Source organism: Athene cunicularia (assembly GCF_003259725.1).
Source record: "Athene cunicularia isolate RWA chromosome 4 unlocalized genomic scaffold, athCun1 chr4_part3, whole genome shotgun sequence".
Classification (NCBI taxonomy): Eukaryota; Metazoa; Chordata; class Aves; order Strigiformes; family Strigidae; genus Athene; species Athene cunicularia.
The window spans coordinates 4410042-4429573 of NW_020799100.1; the positions used below are offsets into that span (position 1 = coordinate 4410042).

A 19532-nucleotide genomic window follows, 5' to 3' on the forward strand; every position below is an offset into this window, starting at 1 on the left:
TTCAAAAAGTACTTGGGACCACTGATGTCAGAGGCAACCCCCCCGTGCAGTTTACAGACTGTATAGCAGACCACAAACAGCATAATTCAGTCACCACTTCCAAGCTTCTCAGTGTGTTTGACCATCCCTACAATGGGTTAATCAGCTGAGTGGCCCTTAAATTATGTTGTTGTGCCCTCAGAATCTCATGTTATCCCATGGCTATTTGTTATCTTGATGCAGGACTCCTGACCTGTGATTATTGGCATCATGCAGTGCTGCCCACCTGGGGTAGAGTTCCCTGTGAAACTTAGAGAACAGTCCTGCTTTAGCACAGGTAGGAGTTAGTCTCCCTTCAGAGAAGCGTTTGGCTCAGTTCTCATTAGTCATCGTACACAAGTGCCAAAACAGAGATGACTGTGAACATAAATGCTGGATCTGAGAACCTCCAAATGCCGACCTGAATATGAGTGGAAATGCTTTCTACATACCACACTCAATCTAGATCGCAGGAAGCATGTATCATTATGACTACACTTGTAAAGAAAATTAATTACTACTCAAAGAGGTGGCATGAAAATAGGGTTATCTCAGATACGAGCACTGGAAAGAGCATTTTGAGAAGAAACTGAATGGATTTTCTTTCTCCTTTATTGTTTTTAATGGAGGGGAAAACTCTAATAAAACATTCTTGAATTGTATTAATGCAAGCTGGAAACTAGTCTGTGGTTTCTGCAGCTAGACTCTTAACATTCCCAATTTCATATTCTGGCAGCAGCTTTTCAAAACCAGATACAGAGAGCATGTGCTTGACTTTATTCTGCAGTCGTCTCTGCACAGTATTGTCTCTTGATAAGTTGCTTTTGCAAGTACAAATCAGGGAATAAAGAATCCATCACATTTTGACCTTTAAATGTGTGTGTACTATCTGCAAAACAAAAGTTCATAAAATGAAGTGGTCAAAACATGAGCATGTAGATGCCAGGACTTCTCTTACTGGAGAAATTTTGCGCATAACACCTTCAGCTCATTATCACCACTTTTGAAACGGTGGGAACTGCTGCTGACATGTATGTAAGGATATGGTCTTGCTCAAATTAATGTAAATCACATTTGTTACCTTCAGGTGTTGCTCGCCGAGGGTGAGTTCAGTCCTGCTGCAAGGCTCTAAGCAGCAGCAAGGCGCTTACACCCAAGTCTAATTTTAAACAAAGATCAGTCCCAGCAGAGTTTAGATTCTTGTATTTAAAGTGTTTTGCTGGTGCAGGGCTATTTACCTCTCCCTGAGCTGAGCTGTAGTCCTTCACTTTACTTAGCAGCGTTTATGTTTCTGTCACCCAGGGCATCACGCAACAAATCTGAAAAGAAGAGGAGAGACCAGTTCAATGTCCTCATTAAAGAGCTTTGCACGATGCTGCAGGGCCACGGCCACCCTCTCAAGATGGACAAGTCCACAATACTGCAGAGGACCATTGACTTCTTGCAGAAACAGAAAGGTACTGGAGGGTGCTGGCCAGCTCCTGTTGAAGGCACTGGCTCGGCATCTGCCCAGCAGTCAGTTTCCACTCAGATGAAAACTGCTTTTCCCAAGCATCTCAGACCTCCAGAGAAGGCATGAACCTAAGTGAGGGTCAGAATAAGGCACAGCATTTGGCCTCAGGGAATGGGCTAGGTATGAGTACAGTGCTGACCAGTTAAACATGGATATACTGGAAAAGATGCAGTGCTGTACGATTTTTAATGTAGTGGCATTGCTCCATTTCCCTCGCTGGCCTCCTCATCCCCTGGCATGCTTTGTGTACTCTCAAACAAGGCATGAGGGAGGAAGAGCTGAGGAACAACTCACTCTACAAAAGCTAGGGGAAGAGGGTTTCTGTGCCCTATTCCCAGGTCTCCTGGGGTAGAAGGTGACTGGGCACAGCCTGTCCTGCTGCCTGGGCACTCCTGTGAGCCTTCCTGAAGCAGCCTCAGAGTCACAGACACCCTCTGCTCCCAGTGTTGCTCAGCTACTCCTGAAATAAGCCCACTGACCTTAATTTTTGAAGGATTTCTTCAGACCACCCAAAATGTCTCCTCTTCCTTTTCTTGATTTCTAATGCATTTCTGTTATCATAGTGTGGAAAATGACTTGCATACAAGAAGGCTTTGTGTGGAGAATGATCTGAGGATGATTCCTCTGAAAGCCTCTTAGAGGAAATCTAGTGTTACTTGAAAATGGAAAAAAGAAATCCAACTAGCATGAGTCATGTTGCTTTTTTGATGTTTTCTCTTTAAGAAATCACAGCACAGACAGAAGCCTGTGAGATTAGACAAGACTGGAAGCCTTCATTTCTTAGCAATGAGGAGTTCACCCAGTTGATGTTAGAGGTAAGAAGAAATTAAAGCTGCATAGATGAGCGAGAAGTAATCAGTTCAGTGGAGTAGTTCAGAGACGTATAGTCTACAGGTGAAAACCCGTAGGTCCCAATGTTAATGATTTCTACTCTACTGGCACATATAATACAAACCTGACAGAGACCAAGGTTCTGCTAAATGCTTTGCAGACACAGAATTAAAAATATGATTGCTTCCCCTTAAAGTTTTTCATTTAGGAATTAAGAACAATTTGGCCCAGATTTGGCTTGGTGAGAGAGGAAAATGAGAAGTGCCCTTCCCAGAAGAGCCGCTAGAGCTATCAGTTTTAGCAAAAACTTGAAAGGACCTGAAAAAAGCAGAACAGCGCTCTTCCTCCCACATCCCATTAGCCAGGCAGCGTTTACTTTACTGCCTTTGCTGCTGCTAGCTGTGCAGTGCCGTACTTGTGATGTGAATGCTGTGTCTTTTGCTTGGCTTGTCTTTAAGTGCATTCAGGAGAACAGCTCTGATACCTCTAAAATGCTTAGCTGATCTAGAAACACCCCAAGAGCTTACATTTTTCCTTTCTTAAGGATGCAGCTTTGGGTTTGTGCTGCATGCTCCTCTGGCAAGGATGTCTCCTACCCTGCGTGGGCAGCTGTTGCTCTTTGCCCCACCAAAATAAGGGTGTATGCTGGGCTGAGCTGGGAGGTGCTGCAGTGTCTTAGTTATTCCTTTTCATCAGGATGTCATGACTCACCTCCCTGGAAAAATCTGTTCATTCTTTCTGGGAATTTCTCTCACCAAACAAGCTAGTTTGTTCCAGCTGAATCAAAACAAATTCCCCCCCGAAGAAGTGGTGGAGGAGAGAGCCCTTGAATAACTGTTGACTTTCGGGGCTATGTTAGACAGTTGACCATTATTTAAAATCAGTGTTTTTTTCCAGAGACATCTTACTTTCAGCAAAGGCAGAGTATGACAGTGAGGTGGGGAGGACAGTGAATGCTGCACCTTTGGCTCCCTGTAGCTAAGCTGCAGAGCAGCCTAACAGTGTCTTTAGAAGAGTTGGCTTTGTGCATGGTGCTGATCAGAGGTTAAAACTCACAGATATTGGTAAGTGTTAGAGAAGAATAAGGTCAGGTCAGACACTGGATCAATGGTACAAGAAGATGTTTTGAAGAATAGGGAGAACACCCAAAGAGGAAGGCACATGCAGTGACTTAAAAGGGACAGAGAACTTTGACTCCAGGACAGAAACCATTGTTAATAAGAAAGGGGAAAAAAACCCAAGTTTAAAATTGTTGTGTCACTAGCATAAGAAATGAGTGCTTTACATAAATAAGGCTTTAGATCTTGTCCATATAGTCCTTAAATACAGCATTGTATAATTTTTCTGTCTCTGCTTATCTGTCTGTCCATCCATCTATCTACAATGCTGGGTTTGCCATGATGATATCTATCCTTACACACCAAATTGGTTAACTATTGTGCAACTCAGAACACATAATGAAGTGACTGAAGTCACTGGGATTGTGTGGGTGTAGAAATCTAACCATCACTGTCTTGCTTCATGTTAAATAAATACTCCCTGGGTGAGAAATACAAGTCAATTTAATATTAATGAGCAAATAAGGGTATAAGAAGAATGTTGAATTAGACTGCATGTGTAATTTTTATTTATCTGCATTGAACTATCATTTCCATCATTGATTTATATTAGTTTTAGGCTGCTAGAAGCACCACAAAAGAATAAAATTAGCCTCTTATAGTTTAAGTTGTTCCCTTGCACAATTCTTTTTATTTTTTTCTTTTTTGCCTGCCTTTTCATCACTAGGCACTAGATGGCTTTCTCATTGCTCTTACCACTGATGGGATTATTATTTATGTATCTGATAGTGTTTCATCTCTGCTTGGACACTTACCGGTAAGTTCTGACCACGCAATACGGTGAAGAATCATTCCCCTGCCTTAACGCAGTCCAGTCACTGCAGGGCTGGGGCTTGTTTTTGTCCAACCAAAGAGGCAACTAACAGTGGGTGGGGGATAAACCAACAAACTCAGGGAGTTTCTCAAGCTCCTGTGAGTAACATATTCTCTCTCAGGGTCTGCGAGTTAGCTAAAAAAACCCCTATGAGAAATCATTATACCCATAGCTCACTACTTGGTTGTGCTTCTGAAGGATGGTCTGAGTGGTATTTATCCCACCAGATATATGGAAAAATCTCATGCTTACAAAATTCGTGCATGCTGAAGCTCTCCTCACATAATTTAAAGATTATTTCAGGTCCAAATATATACTTTTCCAATGTCATTGTTTTCTTTCACTTTGACCCCATCATCTTCGGTAACAAATATGTGGCCTCAGAGTTTTCTGGGAGAATTTCTAGACATCAGTTGGCTGTTGGATACAGAAGTTTCTGCTGGCCCCTCAAAAACATTTTAAATTTTTATCTGGTGCCAAGCATGAGGCACTAGTGATGCCATGTGAGGGAAGATTTGAGCACACAGTTAACCTGGCTGAATGTCATGGTGTGCTAAGAAACAAATACATGCTGACATTTTAGCAGAACCCCTTTAGTCAGGATGTGTGGGTTTATCAGCACTGACACACTTGCAGGTTGAGCAGATTTTGACAGCTGTTCAGCCCAGAAGACAAATGGAGGATGTGAGGAGGAGCTCTCCCACTTCTGTCTTGTGCTTCCAAGGGGAAATGTTTAAAATTTTCATTTTGATATGATATTTCTCATCATGTTATATTCCTGTGGTACCGGGATTCTTCTCCAGCTTGCGTCTGGCTGAACTGAAGGGCAACCTCTGGGTCTGGGACCCATTCAACCTTTTGCAAATAGATAGCAACCCTGGGGTAAAATAACCTAAGGGTTATATTCTGCCCTAGATCCATCTGCAGATTGACTGGGCTTCCTTGACAGGGCTTCCTTGTCTTAAGCATCCATGCTAGACCGGTAGCATCTGTGCTCTGATGTGGGTGAAAGGATGTGTAGTTGTGTCAAGCTGCACTGCTGAACATGACAAAGCATTCTTTTGTATCAGTCAGATTTGGTGGACCAAAATATATTAAACTTTCTGCCTGAGCGGGAGCAGAGCGAGGTGTACAAGCTCCTTTCTCCACATGTGCTCATGACAGATCCTGTTGCAGCTGATTTTCTAAACGGTAAGCTCTGCTCTTGTCTGTTGGCCAGGGAAATTTGCCAAAGGCAAACAGCTCCCAGGGGAGCCTGCACAGGGCTCACCAGCTATTTAATTCTCCTGCCTGCCACTTCTGCTTCGCCACAGTTAGTATTTCTGGTTTTTAACTCAGCACATCATCTAATGTTCCTGCATGCTGCCAGTACTTCGTCTTTGATTTGCTCTCTGCTTTGCATCACAGGACAGTGAAACTGCCCTCATTAGATATTTTTCCCAGGGTGGAATGCTGGACTGAGCCTCTGAAAGGAGTGAGGGGCTTGGGAGAAGGAAAAGGATAGGAGAAATCCCAAAGGGTTTTGGCAGAATCTTTGTTCCTTAGGAAGCTTGTATGTCTCAGGACACCTGAAAAACCCTACATGTAACAGCCTTCCTATCTTAACAGTCTATCTGGGTCTCTATTGCTGGCTGCTGTTCCACCCTCAAAATATCCCTTTCCCCGAAAAACCATCCCCAGCACCAGAGCGGGCAGTGGCATCTTCCTAACATCCACATTCCACCAAGCCTATGTTGGAACCCCCTTTCCCAGTGGACTTGGCATGGCCGGGCAGTGCTGGCCTCCCCTCTCTGCTGCCCTGTAAGTGTCAGTGGGAACTGGGCAGCCCTGGTGCTGGTGCTCTGCTCTGGGGCTGGTTTCCCTCTGGCTGAAAGCTCCACAGAGTTCAGACATTGGGCAGAGAAGTGAATAAGAGCTTGGCACGGTTCCCTTAGGAACAGCTTAGGGTGACTTGAGTGCCCTTTGGATCTGGGTCCTGCTGGGTGGTGCCAGAGCACAGTTCTGCAATACCACTTAAACAGCTTTGCATGAAACTGCACGCACGAGGTCAGGGGAAAACACTACTGACCAATATTGCCAGGGCTTCATGCCCAGCGTAGCAGGGTGGCTGCAAAGCTGTGGGAGAAAGGGTAAGAATACATTTCCTTAAGCAGAACCAGCTGTTTATTGCTCCTAGTAGTTACATATTTACTTATGGGTATCAGGAGCATCCTGGCAGGGTGTATTCAGATACCACAGTGGTAGGGTTAGTATAAACACCAAGATAGATTGGATATATGGAGTGTGCTGAAGTGCAGACTTCTAGTAACATTGTGTATGCCTGCCTCTCTTTCTCTCATTTCAGTGGAAAAACAAATAGAGTTTTGCTGCCATTTAGCAAGAGGCAGCTTAGATCCAAATGAACCCCTGATGTATGAATATGTGAAATTTGTAGTGGATTTTAAATATTTTACTCATGGTAAGTCACTGCTCCATCCTACCTTTACCTCTCTTCCTTCTCTCCTTTAAGTTGCGTGTTGATCTGTAGCTTCCTAAAGGCCTTGTTTCAGCTGAAAATGCACTGTAATTGGCAGGGGTGGAATGAACTGTGGATATGTTGGAGGTATTTTTCATATAAAAGTGGTGGGGAGGCTGTGGGTCAGAAGAGCACACTCTTCTGCATGCTGTGTTTAAAGAACTGATGCCAGACTGATCCTACCTCCATTTGACCCACTGCCAACTGTAAAGCAGCCTACTTATTCAAATAACCAGTAAAACAGACTATTCTGTTTCACTTGTGGCAATCAAATGACACTTCTTAAAGATTAAATAGTTTGAGAAACCTGTAAAATCTTGAATCTTGCAAAAGTTGAGCTGGAAAAGGCTGACAAGGAGGCTGCAGCTGCAATGTGAGCTGCTCAGAGCTGTCTTACGAAGCTTCCCTGCAAGCCAGGGGCACGTGGTTACAGCTGTGTAACTTGGAGCCTAGAGGGTCATGCTTTAAATAACATCGGCGTGTATCAGTGTGGCATCACCTTGTGGGTAGGAGGAGTTTGTTGCTTGGATTTCATCAGTCATTGTACCTGTCTTAACATGAAAAGAAAGCTGTCCTTCCTCCTCTTCTTAAATAAATTGTCTGGTTGTGTCTAGTGCCTACACCCTCCTGTAATGGCTTTGAGTCAGCTATTGCACGAGCTTTCAGGTCAGCCACGGAGGAGCAGATTTGCCTTGTAGCAACTGTTCGTCTTGTCACACCACAGTTCTTAAAGGTGAGAGCTCTGCGACTGCCTCTTCCCTTTCATGTGGGGATCGGCCGGTGCTCAGCAGCGGAGCTGCTGCGGGTACCACGGGCACGGGCTCGGCTGCTGCGAGGGGAGCCGTGGTGCAGCAGCCTCTCAAAGAGCAGCACAGATCCTTGTGCAGAGGGTTGGTAAATGAGAGGGGACTCTGCTGTGTTTGGGAGTGGGAGATGACATAAATATATATTATGGAGTGATGAGATATGAAGCAGGAGTTGCTTTTTAGAAGAGGCAGTTGTGTGATGGGGTGTCTGGGAGCAGTCAGCCCAGCTGACCAGCTAAACTCCTTGAAAAGTTGCAGCCTTAAAAGAAATACATCCCACCTCTCCTTTGTGTAAGAAGGCCACCCGCATCTTGAAACACTGAACAACATGTTTCATGGACCCTTTCTGCTGCAATGTGTGTGTCCTGTGGCACAGGGCAGTGGTGACAGGGATAACGACCATGGGTGCTTCTTGCTCAAGACAGCATTAGGCAGCTCAGTTTGAGGCTGGACCTGGTGATGTCATCCATTTTCAGATACCAATATTTACAGAAAGCTGGGGAATTTTGCCTACAGACTGCAAGATGAGGCCCTTGGACTATTTATCCTAGCTTTGAAATTCAGCCCAGGGTAAATTATTCATCCACTTTTCATCAGCTTATGCATCTATGAAACAAGGCTTATACATTCCTTAGAGGAAAACAAGTCAAGTGCTTTAAAAGCACTGGGTTTTGCTAGGGTTTATTATACCAAGGAGATGCATCCTTGGTCTTGATAGAGGGCTACTTTTGTCATTTCATAGGATTAAATGTCTGAATGTGCCAACTGTTTTGCAGGAGCTCTGCAATGTTGAAGAGCCATGTGAAGAATTTACATCGAGGCATAGTTTGGAATGGAAGTTTTTATTCTTGGACCACAGGTAAGAGATTTGGTTTTAGTCACGGAAGAATAAACAAAGTAGTTTAAAAATAGAAAACTTTGTGTAGCTATTGCCTGAGATCCCAAGTAGAATAGCTCTAATTGATGCAACTGAGTAAGTAATAATGCTCTGAACTTACTTATTAATCATCTTTAAATGCTTTGCACTTTTCCATATTTTAGGCAGGTAAGAAACCATATAAAATGATGGGAATATGTCTAGAAAAATGTCTAACTTCACCAAGATATTAAATCATTAAAACTGAGCAGTGTGAGTCCTGTTCACTGGATTCATTTAGCTCCTTTGTTTTCCAGCTACAGCTTCCAGGAATCCTTCCAGATCTTTTGATGTGTCAATAAACTTTTGATTTTCACCTTGAGAAATAATGAAATTTGTAAAAATAAAAGAAAAATCAGATGATTAGGTTATTTAATTGCAGATTTGGTTTTGACAGTGTCATATGGTGGGCTAAGATTCAGCTTGGTGAATGAACTAGACTGGACCCACTTTATTAAGCTGATGAATATAGGATTCATTTTCTCCAAAAGAAAATGGAGGGTTTTGTTTACTCTTTTACCTCTCTGTATTTGACTAAGCATACGCACATTGCAAAATCCTACCCTTCTCATTATCCCTCCCTTTGCAAGCTGTGAAAAGGTAGTCATTACTAGAAACAGAAGACTAGTAAATAAGGCTGTAGGGAAAAAAAATATTTGGGATGAAAAAACCTAAATATCATCTGCACATTTAGAGGAAAGAGGTAGAGCAAATATAAATGAATAATAACTTGCATTTATACAGTAAGCAAGATGTGTACCTCACACATCATACCTTGAAGCATGGAAGAATTGTCCCTGCGACAGCCCTGCAGTTAATGCAGTGTGATTTGGGACAGTTGGCTTATTATTCATGTCAAGATCTCACTGGAGTGACCTTGTTAGACTTGAATTGGCCTGTCCAGTAATGCACGTTTTCAGAATCGGGTGATTAATGTTAAGATTCCTGAAAGAGTCCTAAGCCCCTTCCTCACTGATGGAGTGAACTGGTTTTCCAAAGGGCTGTGTCCCAACAGCTCCTGTGAATACAGCAAGCAGGAGCCGCTTTGAAACCTATCAAAGAGTCTTTTGATGAATCTAGGTTATGACACAGAGAGGAATCTCTCTGTGCTGGGTGCTTGCAGCCACTCTGGTCCCACTGATATCCCCAGTAAGGAAACCATTGTTACGGAGAGTAAATTAAGCTGATGCAGATGCTGAGGCAGTCTGTGACAGCCCCAGATGCAAGCGGTGAGCCCAGACCCAGGGATGAGTAGGGGATTGTGTGGGTTGTCTCATTTAATCACCAATTCAAACCTCTCTTATTGGGTATTTTGCTGTTTCTTGCTTATCTGCGTCAACTCACACTGCCTGACGCTGAGGTGTGCTGTGCTGCCAGGAGGGGCAGAGGGTACCCAGCATGAGTTGGAATCAGGACCTTTGCTATCATGATGAGAACATAAACTAAAGATAGATAATGCAGAAAGCACTCCATAGATCTGCATAAACATTAGAAAACTAGGAAATATCTGTGTTCTGGGTATACATGTAAATAAGTGTAGAGGAAGAAAACCTACCGACTTTCGTAATGGTCTATTTCTCTTCTGCACTGTGGTCCTCTCCTTATTTTCCCTTAATTTATTACAAGACTGCACTTGAAAGGTTCTCTGCAGACTCTGCATTTCCATTTGCACAGCGAGTCACAGGCCTCAAGGCTGGAACTTAAGCTAACAAGACACTTTTAAATCATTTCACAAGCAAGGCAGGTCCTTGTCAAATGGCAGATAAGGAGCAGTTTGGGGTTGCTTTCTCATTTAAAGAATTCTGTCAAAACTCAGGAAAGCAAAATAATTTCCTGATCAGCTTAAAAGTTTATTTGATGTGCATCTGAAAGACATTGTTGTCTTGAATATAAGCATGTCATTAAAGATAGGAGAGACACTGGTGTGTTCTGCCAAAGAGACAGCAAGGAAGGACAGTTTAATAAATACACATATTATCATCGTTAACAGAAATCTGGGTCACATGAGGAAAAGGAACACAGTGCTCTATGAAAAGTTATTTGAATAAATAAAGCTGTATTGTGGAGGAGACCACTGTGTACTCAGCATGCTCTGTTTCAAGAGGTTTGCCATCAGAGAGTGTGGAGGACTGGCTTTTCCAGCCAAGCCTTTGTGCTGGGACTCAGGAGCTCCTGCTCAGACCTTGGTCCTCCTGGGGCTGCTGTGGAGCAGATCCCTTGCTGTCCCTCCTTTTCCCTTGTTTCCCATTTAGTGAAAAACTGCTCGTGGCTGTGGAGAAAGAGGCTGTAGACCTGTCTGGGCTCTTTAGTTGAATAATCTATGCCCACCATGTCTCTCAAGAGTACAGATGTGGAGCTAGGTCGCTCAGCCAGGACAGAATTTCCCACATTAATATCCGGAAAACTCAAGACTGATCCACCCAAGTCTAAACGTATTTACACTTAAATAATTTTTGCTCATATTTTTGGCTACTTTATGGCATTCACCTTTGTTAAGAGGGCCACTCCACACCCCAAGAGAAAGGCAGGAGGAGAGGCAGGTTTGATAGGCAATGACACCTTCACACTGTCCTGGTTTTGAAGCATTAACCGTTTTGCTAACACACTGCCACCTTATTCCTGAGGAACATGCTGAACTTGGCAGGTGAGCCTCATGCTATCAGCACATCCAGAAGCCAAAACAAATAGGTGGAGCCAAATTAGCCCAAGTCCTGCCTCACTGTGGCACTTGGTGCAAACAGGAGTGTACTTGAGCGCTAGGGGACATAAGTTGGCATGCAGATATAGGGAGTAGAGGCAAAAATAGTGGTTTTATCCTCATATTTCAGTGTTATTTCATAATCATGAGCTAGTAGGCTCCAGCGAAGGCTGTCCATAAGCTCAGTGTTGTTAGGGCACTTGTTTAAAATAAAATATCTCACTTTGCCTAGAAAATGGAAAGTCTAGAATTACAGCAGAACAGTCAGGTAAATCATTGCAATGTGCCCATCTAATTACTTCCTCCATTCCTTCTCTACCTGCCATAGAAATAGCAGTCCTTAAAATCAGCCTCACGCCTATGCTTGTCTTTACTACCAGCATAAAAACTTTTTTGCTGGTTATAATTTCCCAAGATTTTTCATGGGAACAATTACTTTTTCTTTTACCCAAGCTGGTCCTGACACACATTGCAGCTTCCCACTTACTCTTTCTTCTACAGTTACTACCCAGATGACATTTACATCCAACCTACTGGATAATTTTACTTGAGCTCCAAGTTATTATGCACACGAACAGCCATAGCATTTCTCAAGCTGTGTGTCTCACAAGCATGAATTGAGTCACTTGCATTTCTCTACACCCACATAATGAATAGGCTACGAAACAGTAAACACACACCTTTTCATTTTCTCAATTTTTACTTCTCTCTCGCTGTTTTTTTTTGCTTGTATATGAAAATATATTGTTGTGTGTATGAAAATCCACTCCTGATTTCTCGCCAAGTGAACGTACGAGATGGTGGTTTTGGTTCTATCACAGTGTATCTGCCAGGATGTCAAAGTGTCAGATTTTGTGCTCACTCCCTGCCCTTTGCTTCCCTTCTAGGGCTCCACCTATTATAGGATATTTACCCTTTGAGGTTCTGGGAACATCAGGGTATGATTACTACCATGCAGATGACCTGGAGCTTCTTGCTAGGTGCCATGAACACTGTAAGTTCCTCTCCCTCTGCAGCATGCCTGTCTTTGATCTCGTATGTCACTTGTGCAAAACCTTTTGCTGTCATCGCTAAAGGCATCTTTATCTGGGGCGCAAAGGAATTCTCTCTTCCCAAGACAGGCTGTCACAGCTGAGTCTTACCTGGGAGGTTGAATCCCTGTAGAATTCACTCAGATCAGGAACTCTTGGTGCAAGTTTCCCAAATTGGCAGATACCCTGTTTGAGCACAGGTTGTCTGAGAGTGAAATGAGATTAATAAATGGGAAGTCAGAACTTTCCACCCTCTGCCCCCAGTTGGTGAGGGCAGCCCCAAACCTTGTGAGTTTTGTTGATTGTCACAGTTCATGGGGACTTGCCAGGAGGCTCAGCTCACCAAAATGCCTTCTGAAAGCAGTATTTGGATAACCTGCCTGTACAATTAGGTGTTGTGAACCTCACTTACGGTTAGTAAAACGCTTCCAGAGATTCAGACTCTTTTTTAAATACAAAAGTACTGCAGAAAGATTCCATGTGGGTGAAGATGGCTTGGTTTTGGTCAACCTGAAAGTAAAGCAGAGAAGTCCAGTTCAGACTGATGTGGGAACACCAGAGAATATCCATGAAGTTCATCTTTGTGCGAGGTGAAATACCGTGATCTGCAAGAGCCCAGGGGGACCCAGGTCAGAAGGAGCACTTAACCCGAGTACTGCGGCAAGGCAGCCCGCTGCTGAAGAGCCATGTCTTGCTGAAGGCTGGGGCTGATGTGAGGAGGGGCAAAAGGTGGCAGCAGATGTGGTCTACTGTTAATCAGTGTGCTGTTCCTCCCAGAGAAGCATGTGAGATGCTTTATCCCTGAGACTGTATTTTTTCCATTTTATTCCATGTGTTTCAGGCTGAGATATTGAGCCAGCACTAGGTCTGTCCTCCATCTGGTTTGCATCGCCATGCACTGTAATGAAAAGTAGCTCTGCACTTTGTAGAGTGCATCTAGGTAATCAAATATTTTGCCATAAAAATATTACTTAAAGGTTTCCTGTTGGGCAAACTCTGTGTCTGTTTGTCTCTGCTATCTCTGAAAAGAGAGTGTTTTGTCAAAAGGAAACAATGACACCCCAGAGAGTGGAGAAAGTGGGATGCTGTAATTACTCTGAGATATAGAGCAGTGTGATGGAGGGACACCAAGAAACTCCACAGTCCCCCCAGCACACTGGACCTAGACAAGCTTTCATCTCTGAGTTACAAACCACCCCCGTCTCCACCACGTGCTCTCTACCACTTACACCTAGAAGATGCTAAAGGACAAAGTAGAGAATGGAGAAAATGACTTCTCTGAATGTCAAGTTTCCCCACTCCACGTTCCTGAAGGCTTTTCTGCCCTGTCAAGGCAAAGTGCTGGTGCAAAACAGGCGGGGGGAAGCGGGTGGCCCGGCTGAGCACACGAAGGAAGCTGTGAAAGGGGCTAGACACAAGTTGTGTCAAGTGCAGCAAGCATGTAGACAGAAATATTAAAGGAATATTTTAATTGCTCTCAAGTACAGTACTTTTTAGTGCTGTTTGCTTAAAAGACCATTCAGACAGAAGTGGGCTATTTAACTAGATGATGTCCTTTTAAAGGTAATATATGCGTGCAGTTTGACGTAGATGCTAACTATATTGAGAGTGGGGTCAGGAGAGAATCTATTTAGTGATTTATGTTCTACATCTCCACTAGCCACAGATCTCATCTTACATACTAAGAGAGTCTTTGCACTACACACCTGAAGGAAAGGATCTTTTAATCTTACTATGCAGGGGTGCAAAGTAAGGTGCTGGCAAGGTGACTTATAGAAGTTGCTTCAGGAAATCTCTGCCAGGACTAGGAGCTGAGTGATCCCCAGCACGGTGTGTTAGCCAGAAGACCTTTGCTAAGTGCTTCATCTAAAGCCCAGCAGTGTTAATGGGATTACTAAATAAGTTAGTCCTGACATTTAACAAAGTAAAGGTGTGCGGGTGAGTAGAAATACTTGGGTTAGTGTGGCTCAATAAGTTCCCGTTCATCTAGTTGACCGCTCTGGGCAGACATCTTGCCTACTGTGAAGTGAAATGGGTTTGCTTAAACCACTTTTGTATTTTACTTTGCATTAATTATGGGTATTTTAAGTGAGCATGTTTCATTTTGTAGTCCCAGCAGTCTGGGAACAATTAATGTGGTTATTTAATGTAGTTCTCATTATTTTCCAGTTGTATTACATCACTTGAGATTTTTCTGGTCATCACTCAGAAGAAAACTCTCAGTTAAACTGCTAAACCTCCACTATCTTATAGTTTTGTGCCATTATTAGGATCCTGACTTCAAGCCCCCAGTCTTTTAAATGCATTTTCATGTACTTGTGAAAGGCCAGTATCTAGTTACATAGTTATGACAATTCATAGTTATGAGAACATTCTCAAAATAGCGAAGTACAGTCTTGAAAATCAGTAGCAGAAAAGAACCCAGCTCAGTACATGCTTGTGTATCATCTGTCATGTTTATAAAGCCGCCAGAGCCATTTTAGTGCAGTAGCAAACTGCAAGAGGGACATGGGACTGAGTCGTTTTTCTAATCGCCTTTGCACCATGAAATTCCTGTTTGCTATAAATTGCTTTCTTGTTTGTTTAACAGTGATGCAGTTTGGAAAGGGAAAGTCCTGTTACTATCGGTTCCTGACCAAAGGCCAGCAGTGGATATGGCTGCAGACACACTACTATATCACCTACCACCAGTGGAATTCCAAACCCGAGTTCATCGTTTGCACTCACCTGGTTGTTAGGTAGGAGCAAGCACCAAACACTTCGCAATGCATGTCCCATGTGCTCGACCATTATTTTTTCTAGTTCTGTTTTGTGTTAGCCAAATATTTTCTGTGCATATTGACACGCTAAGATGGTATGTAATTCTATTAAACTATTATGACTGGGAATATGGGGAAAAGCATAATATGTTTTCACTACTCACTTTTTTTTGGCAATGGGGCCAAAAGCCTGGAAGCCACCATTGGCCTGGTCTATCAGTGTGTTAATTCCCTTTTTATACCTATCAATGATATGGCCATAGGAAGAATTAAAGCTGTTAAGAATCAGATGGTTTTATGGGCATGAATGGGATCATACATCTCCTACAAAACGTTTTGATCAGAGCTTTAAATATTTGTGACTTGAAGTTAGCTGCTGTCCTGCTAGCCTTATCCTCACCTGAAATTCAGCCCAGGATCCCCCTCTAGTGGGAAGCTGCTTGTGCTTGGATGCAAACCTGTGTTGTAAGGCAATGCGTGTGTGGGATGTTCTGTGATACGCACCTTCTGGAGGGAAATCTGCTTGATTACCACTGTCATCTCAAAAAAGATTTTGTAAGACTGAAAATATATTTACTGAAGGTCTTGAAAAAATAGTGACTTACTGGTTTGCTCTGTTAACTTGAGTAAACATATTGCTCATGGCATCTTTCTTTACTGTCAGGAATCAGTTTGTGAAGTTTTTTCTGGTCCCTCTTTTTCTTGTCAAATATTTAGTCAACTGGGATTCTTGTCTGTATTCTGAAACACAGACTGCACCTTACACCACTAAACAGGTGTGATTAAAGCTGTGTGTGCTGGTATAGACTACAAGCCTTATCATAAGCAAACATTAGACAGAGAGATTGCTTCCAAGTTGTGTGGCTTCTGCTGTCCTTCAGGGACTTTGGCTTCACTTCAAGCCTGAATTTACTGTGCATGAACTTGTTTCTTCTTTCTGCTTCTAGTGCCTCTTAAACCTAGTGATATAGTCCTAAACAGATTTTAAATTCAATTATGTCTCATATAGTTAAGGTATAGATTATATTGTTGAAATACACAAGATAAAATATGATTAAAAATTATTGTTTAAAATGATATAGGTGAGTTCAGTTTAGCAACTTCTCTTGCCTCCCACGAGGATCATGGCCCATTAATATTTCAGCACCCTAAATTCTGGCACCTTTCAGTGCCCATGATCCACAAGCACTCAGTATCTTTAAAACACCTTCTCCAGTTTATCCCAATGGTGAATCATGTGGCATTGTTTACTGTAAATATTTTATTATTTAAGAGAAAAAATAGTAAGGAAAGAAAATATACACTTTAAGAGGCACATTCCTGGGGATTCCTGAACCTTGCGTTGCAGCTTGGCAGCCGTTGGTTTGTATTCAGAGCTTCCAATGGAGGGAGGGATGTTAACTCTGCTGTAGCACACTGCTCGGTGCTGTGGGCACCCTCAGAAAGAGGGGATCTGACCTCCTCCTCCCCACGGCACTGGCTTAGGTCTCACTGAGCTACCATACAACATGCAAAAGCTTGATTCTGGATCGTCAGCAGGTTAGAAAATGTATGTACATTTGCTCTGGCGGTTTACCTGCACAGAAGCTGTAGGATCATTCTTCTGCCTGATTATGGAAAATGGGAATGTCCTTTATTAGGAAAATTGTACTGAGGACAAAGACACCGATTTTATCTTCAGTAACCAAGTGCACTTTGCTTATAGATCAGTTTTGCTTAAAGGCATCCAGGGCCAACATTTACGAAGGAGGGTCTACGTTTGTGCTTGGAATGACTAGTGCAGTTAATCATGTGGGCTCTGCAGTCCTGGGTGCAGTGGGACTGGGACACTGCCCTGTTGTTTCTAATCTGTGGATATTCAGCATGTGCTGTTGTTCTCTGATTGCAAGGCTGTATGGTGATGGTCCTCTAAGCACCTTGTGTATGAGAGAGTGTGAATGTGTGCTGCACAAAGCTTGTTACTCAACATGGAAACTCCATAGTGACCTGTATGGTAGGATAGCTAACATAGAGTAAACAATATCCAGATTTAAAAACCCAATAAATTTTAAATCCCAATTTTTCAGTTATGCGGAGGTTCGAGCTGAAAGAAGGCGAGATCTTGGCCTTGAAGAGTCATCAATTGAACTGGCATCCTCTTCTCTAAAGGTACCATGTCCCTTCACAGTTGAATGACCAGGTGTTTAAACCAAACTGAGTAACCACTTACCAATCTTAGGAAAATATCTGTTCTTTCTTCTCCTTCTTTACTCCCATCTCCTTCTAAGCCTTCAGTTGGGTTATGACTCAAGCAGACCCTGAGAAGTTTTCCACTGCGTGGCTCTAAACTTGCTTATCTTGGTTGGGGATATAACTGCAAATTCATCAGTTGTATTGCTGCTGTTCTATTCACTATCCTGAGACCGTTACTCAAACAATAGGTCAAACCACCTCAGTTGAGAAGCAGAAGAGTAGAGCTGAAGGCTAGATTGCTGTACCTGTCACTGTTAGTAAGGCGCAGAGGATCCGAGCGCAGGGCAGCACCACATGGTACCTGTTCTGTCAGGTGCCAGCTCGTCACTGATACTCAGACAAAGATCGGAAGTGAAGGCAGAACACTTATTCCAGTCTTCAGCTCTGTTTACACCATTGGGCAGGATTGCATCAAGTGTAGGACTGTGACCAGAGCAATAATTTCCATGGTTTGAATCAATCTGGCATCCCAGCATCCCAACACACCTGCCCAGTTAACAAGGTCATTTTAATTACTTTTACATTCTTCGTCTCAGTAGTTTACAAATAAGACCAGTGATCAAAGTAATTTCAAGCGAATTGTTGTGTAATTATCATTCCATTAGCCTCATTGCTCTTCAGACATTATTTTACAGAAGCCATTTATGGGATATGTAGGGGAAGATGTCCCAGAGACATTTTGCATTTGAGCAAGGACCATCTTGCAAATTGCTTCTCTGTCACCACAGAGAAGAAAAGACACTCTGTGTCTTTTTCCCCTTTTCACACGATAGCTGAGATATTTTTCTGCAGACCTTAAGTTGCATCTGTTGATGTAAGGCAGCTGGAGGAGAGGCAGAGCTTGATCTTCTGAAGGGGAGTGGGAAGCTGGGGAGCTCCCTGGGAGACATGGGGAGGGTGGTGGCATGGTCATCATGGTCACCCACGTCCTGATGGTGAAACAGTCTCCTACTACCCAACAGTTATAGGCTGTTTGCCATAAACCATCTGCCAGGTGGCATCTGTCATTTTGGTGTGACAGCTCCAAAGCTGTTAATATTCACTAGCTGAGGCTGTTCCCCGCTGTGGATGTGCTGCCAGGTTCCTGCCTGAGCAGCCTGCCGGCAGCGCTGCTCCCCAGGGATCAGCTCTCAGCATCACCTGGTACTGTCCCCCACAGGAGCTGTTGGCTCTAGGTTCTCCTCAGGCTGCAGCTGATGTCGCTGTGCCACTGCTCCATGTCCCTTCCCAGCTACCTCTCCATCTCTTCAATGAATAGAATGATTCCCCAGCCAGCCCCTCCTGCCTTCATTCAGTACCTCTGCCACCACCCCACGCTGCGCCACGGCCAACGAACTGTGACATCCCTGAAAGAATCGGGCAGAAGGAAGCTAATTATAAAAGCATGTTTCCATCTGCACTCAGGTCCATGGGCAGGAGAGCAGGAGGGTGGCACACTAGAGCGTTTGTGTCCCCTCCACCGCCACTTGCTGCTGCCATCAGACGGGTGTCCCGTGACAGAAATGTGTGGCTTTGCCCCAAAGCCGGGGGTGCCTGGGGTGTGATCCTGAGGGTTCTGTCTGCAGCGGGGTGCCTGAAGGCTTTAGGGTGAATACTGAGGGGCCGACCAGGGTTTGGTGGTGATGCTGCAGTGCTGGCCCTCTGCGCACCCAGACTGTTGTTTTCTCCACAAAGAAGCGGTCAGGGAGGTGGAGGTCCCCTCCAGCACCATCCTCTCCTGCTGACAATCTCACCGCTTGTGCTTCGCTCCCCGCAGAGCCACAGCAGCTACCTGGACGTGGGGCAGTGCGGCAGCAGCCAGGACGCCAGCCGGGAGGGAGTGTCCCTGTCGTCCCACAGCTCCCGGCGCTCCTCGCACACCGCCCTCTCCGACTCGGCCTGTAGGTGCCAGCGCAGCCGGGGGCAGCCCAGCGTGAGGGCAAGGAAGGGGGCTGGAGGGCAGGGCGGCCTCCAAAATACCGGGGTTCGGCTGGGGGGGTGACAGGCAGGGTGCGAGCGGGGTTCCAAGCACCAGGGCTGACTTACTGTGCTGTAACACGGGCCGGGGCAATCCCAAGCACAGACACAGGCTGGGTGAGGAGGGGATTGAGAGCAGCCCCAAGGAGAAGGACTTGGGGGTCACAGTGGATGGAAAACTGACTGTGAGCCAGCAATGTGCGCTCACAGCCCAGAAAGCCAACCGTGTCCTGGGCTGCATCCAGAGCAGTGTGGGCAGCAGGGCGAGGGAGGGGATTCTCCCCCTCTGCTCTGCTCTCGTGAGACCCCCCTGCAGTGCTGTGTC

At 44.3% G+C, this 19532-nt stretch overlaps 1 protein-coding gene across 5 annotated transcripts in view; it reads left to right on the top strand.

The window, feature by feature from the left end:
* The window catches only part of PASD1 (PAS domain containing repressor 1), a 105523-nt gene that overhangs the window by 77178 nt on the left and 8813 nt on the right, over positions 1–19532 (top strand). For 4 of the 5 annotated variants that reach the window (XM_026848482.1, XM_026848481.1, XM_026848479.1 and 1 more), the window contains exons 4-14: positions 1321–1475; positions 2255–2346; positions 4148–4237; positions 5365–5485; positions 6639–6752; positions 7424–7542; positions 8392–8474; positions 12117–12223; positions 14851–14998; positions 17086–17167; positions 19008–19131. In XM_026848482.1, coding sequence (XP_026704283.1) covers positions 1321–1475; positions 2255–2346; positions 4148–4237; positions 5365–5485; positions 6639–6752; positions 7424–7542; positions 8392–8474; positions 12117–12223; positions 14851–14998; positions 17086–17167; positions 19008–19131 — 1235 coding nt within the window. Of the gene's footprint in view, positions 1–1320; positions 1476–2254; positions 2347–4147; positions 4238–5364; positions 5486–6638; positions 6753–7423; positions 7543–8391; positions 8475–12116; positions 12224–14850; positions 14999–17085; positions 17168–19007; positions 19132–19532 lie in introns of those variants that run through there. The other variant, XM_026848483.1, reaches the window with a different exon arrangement.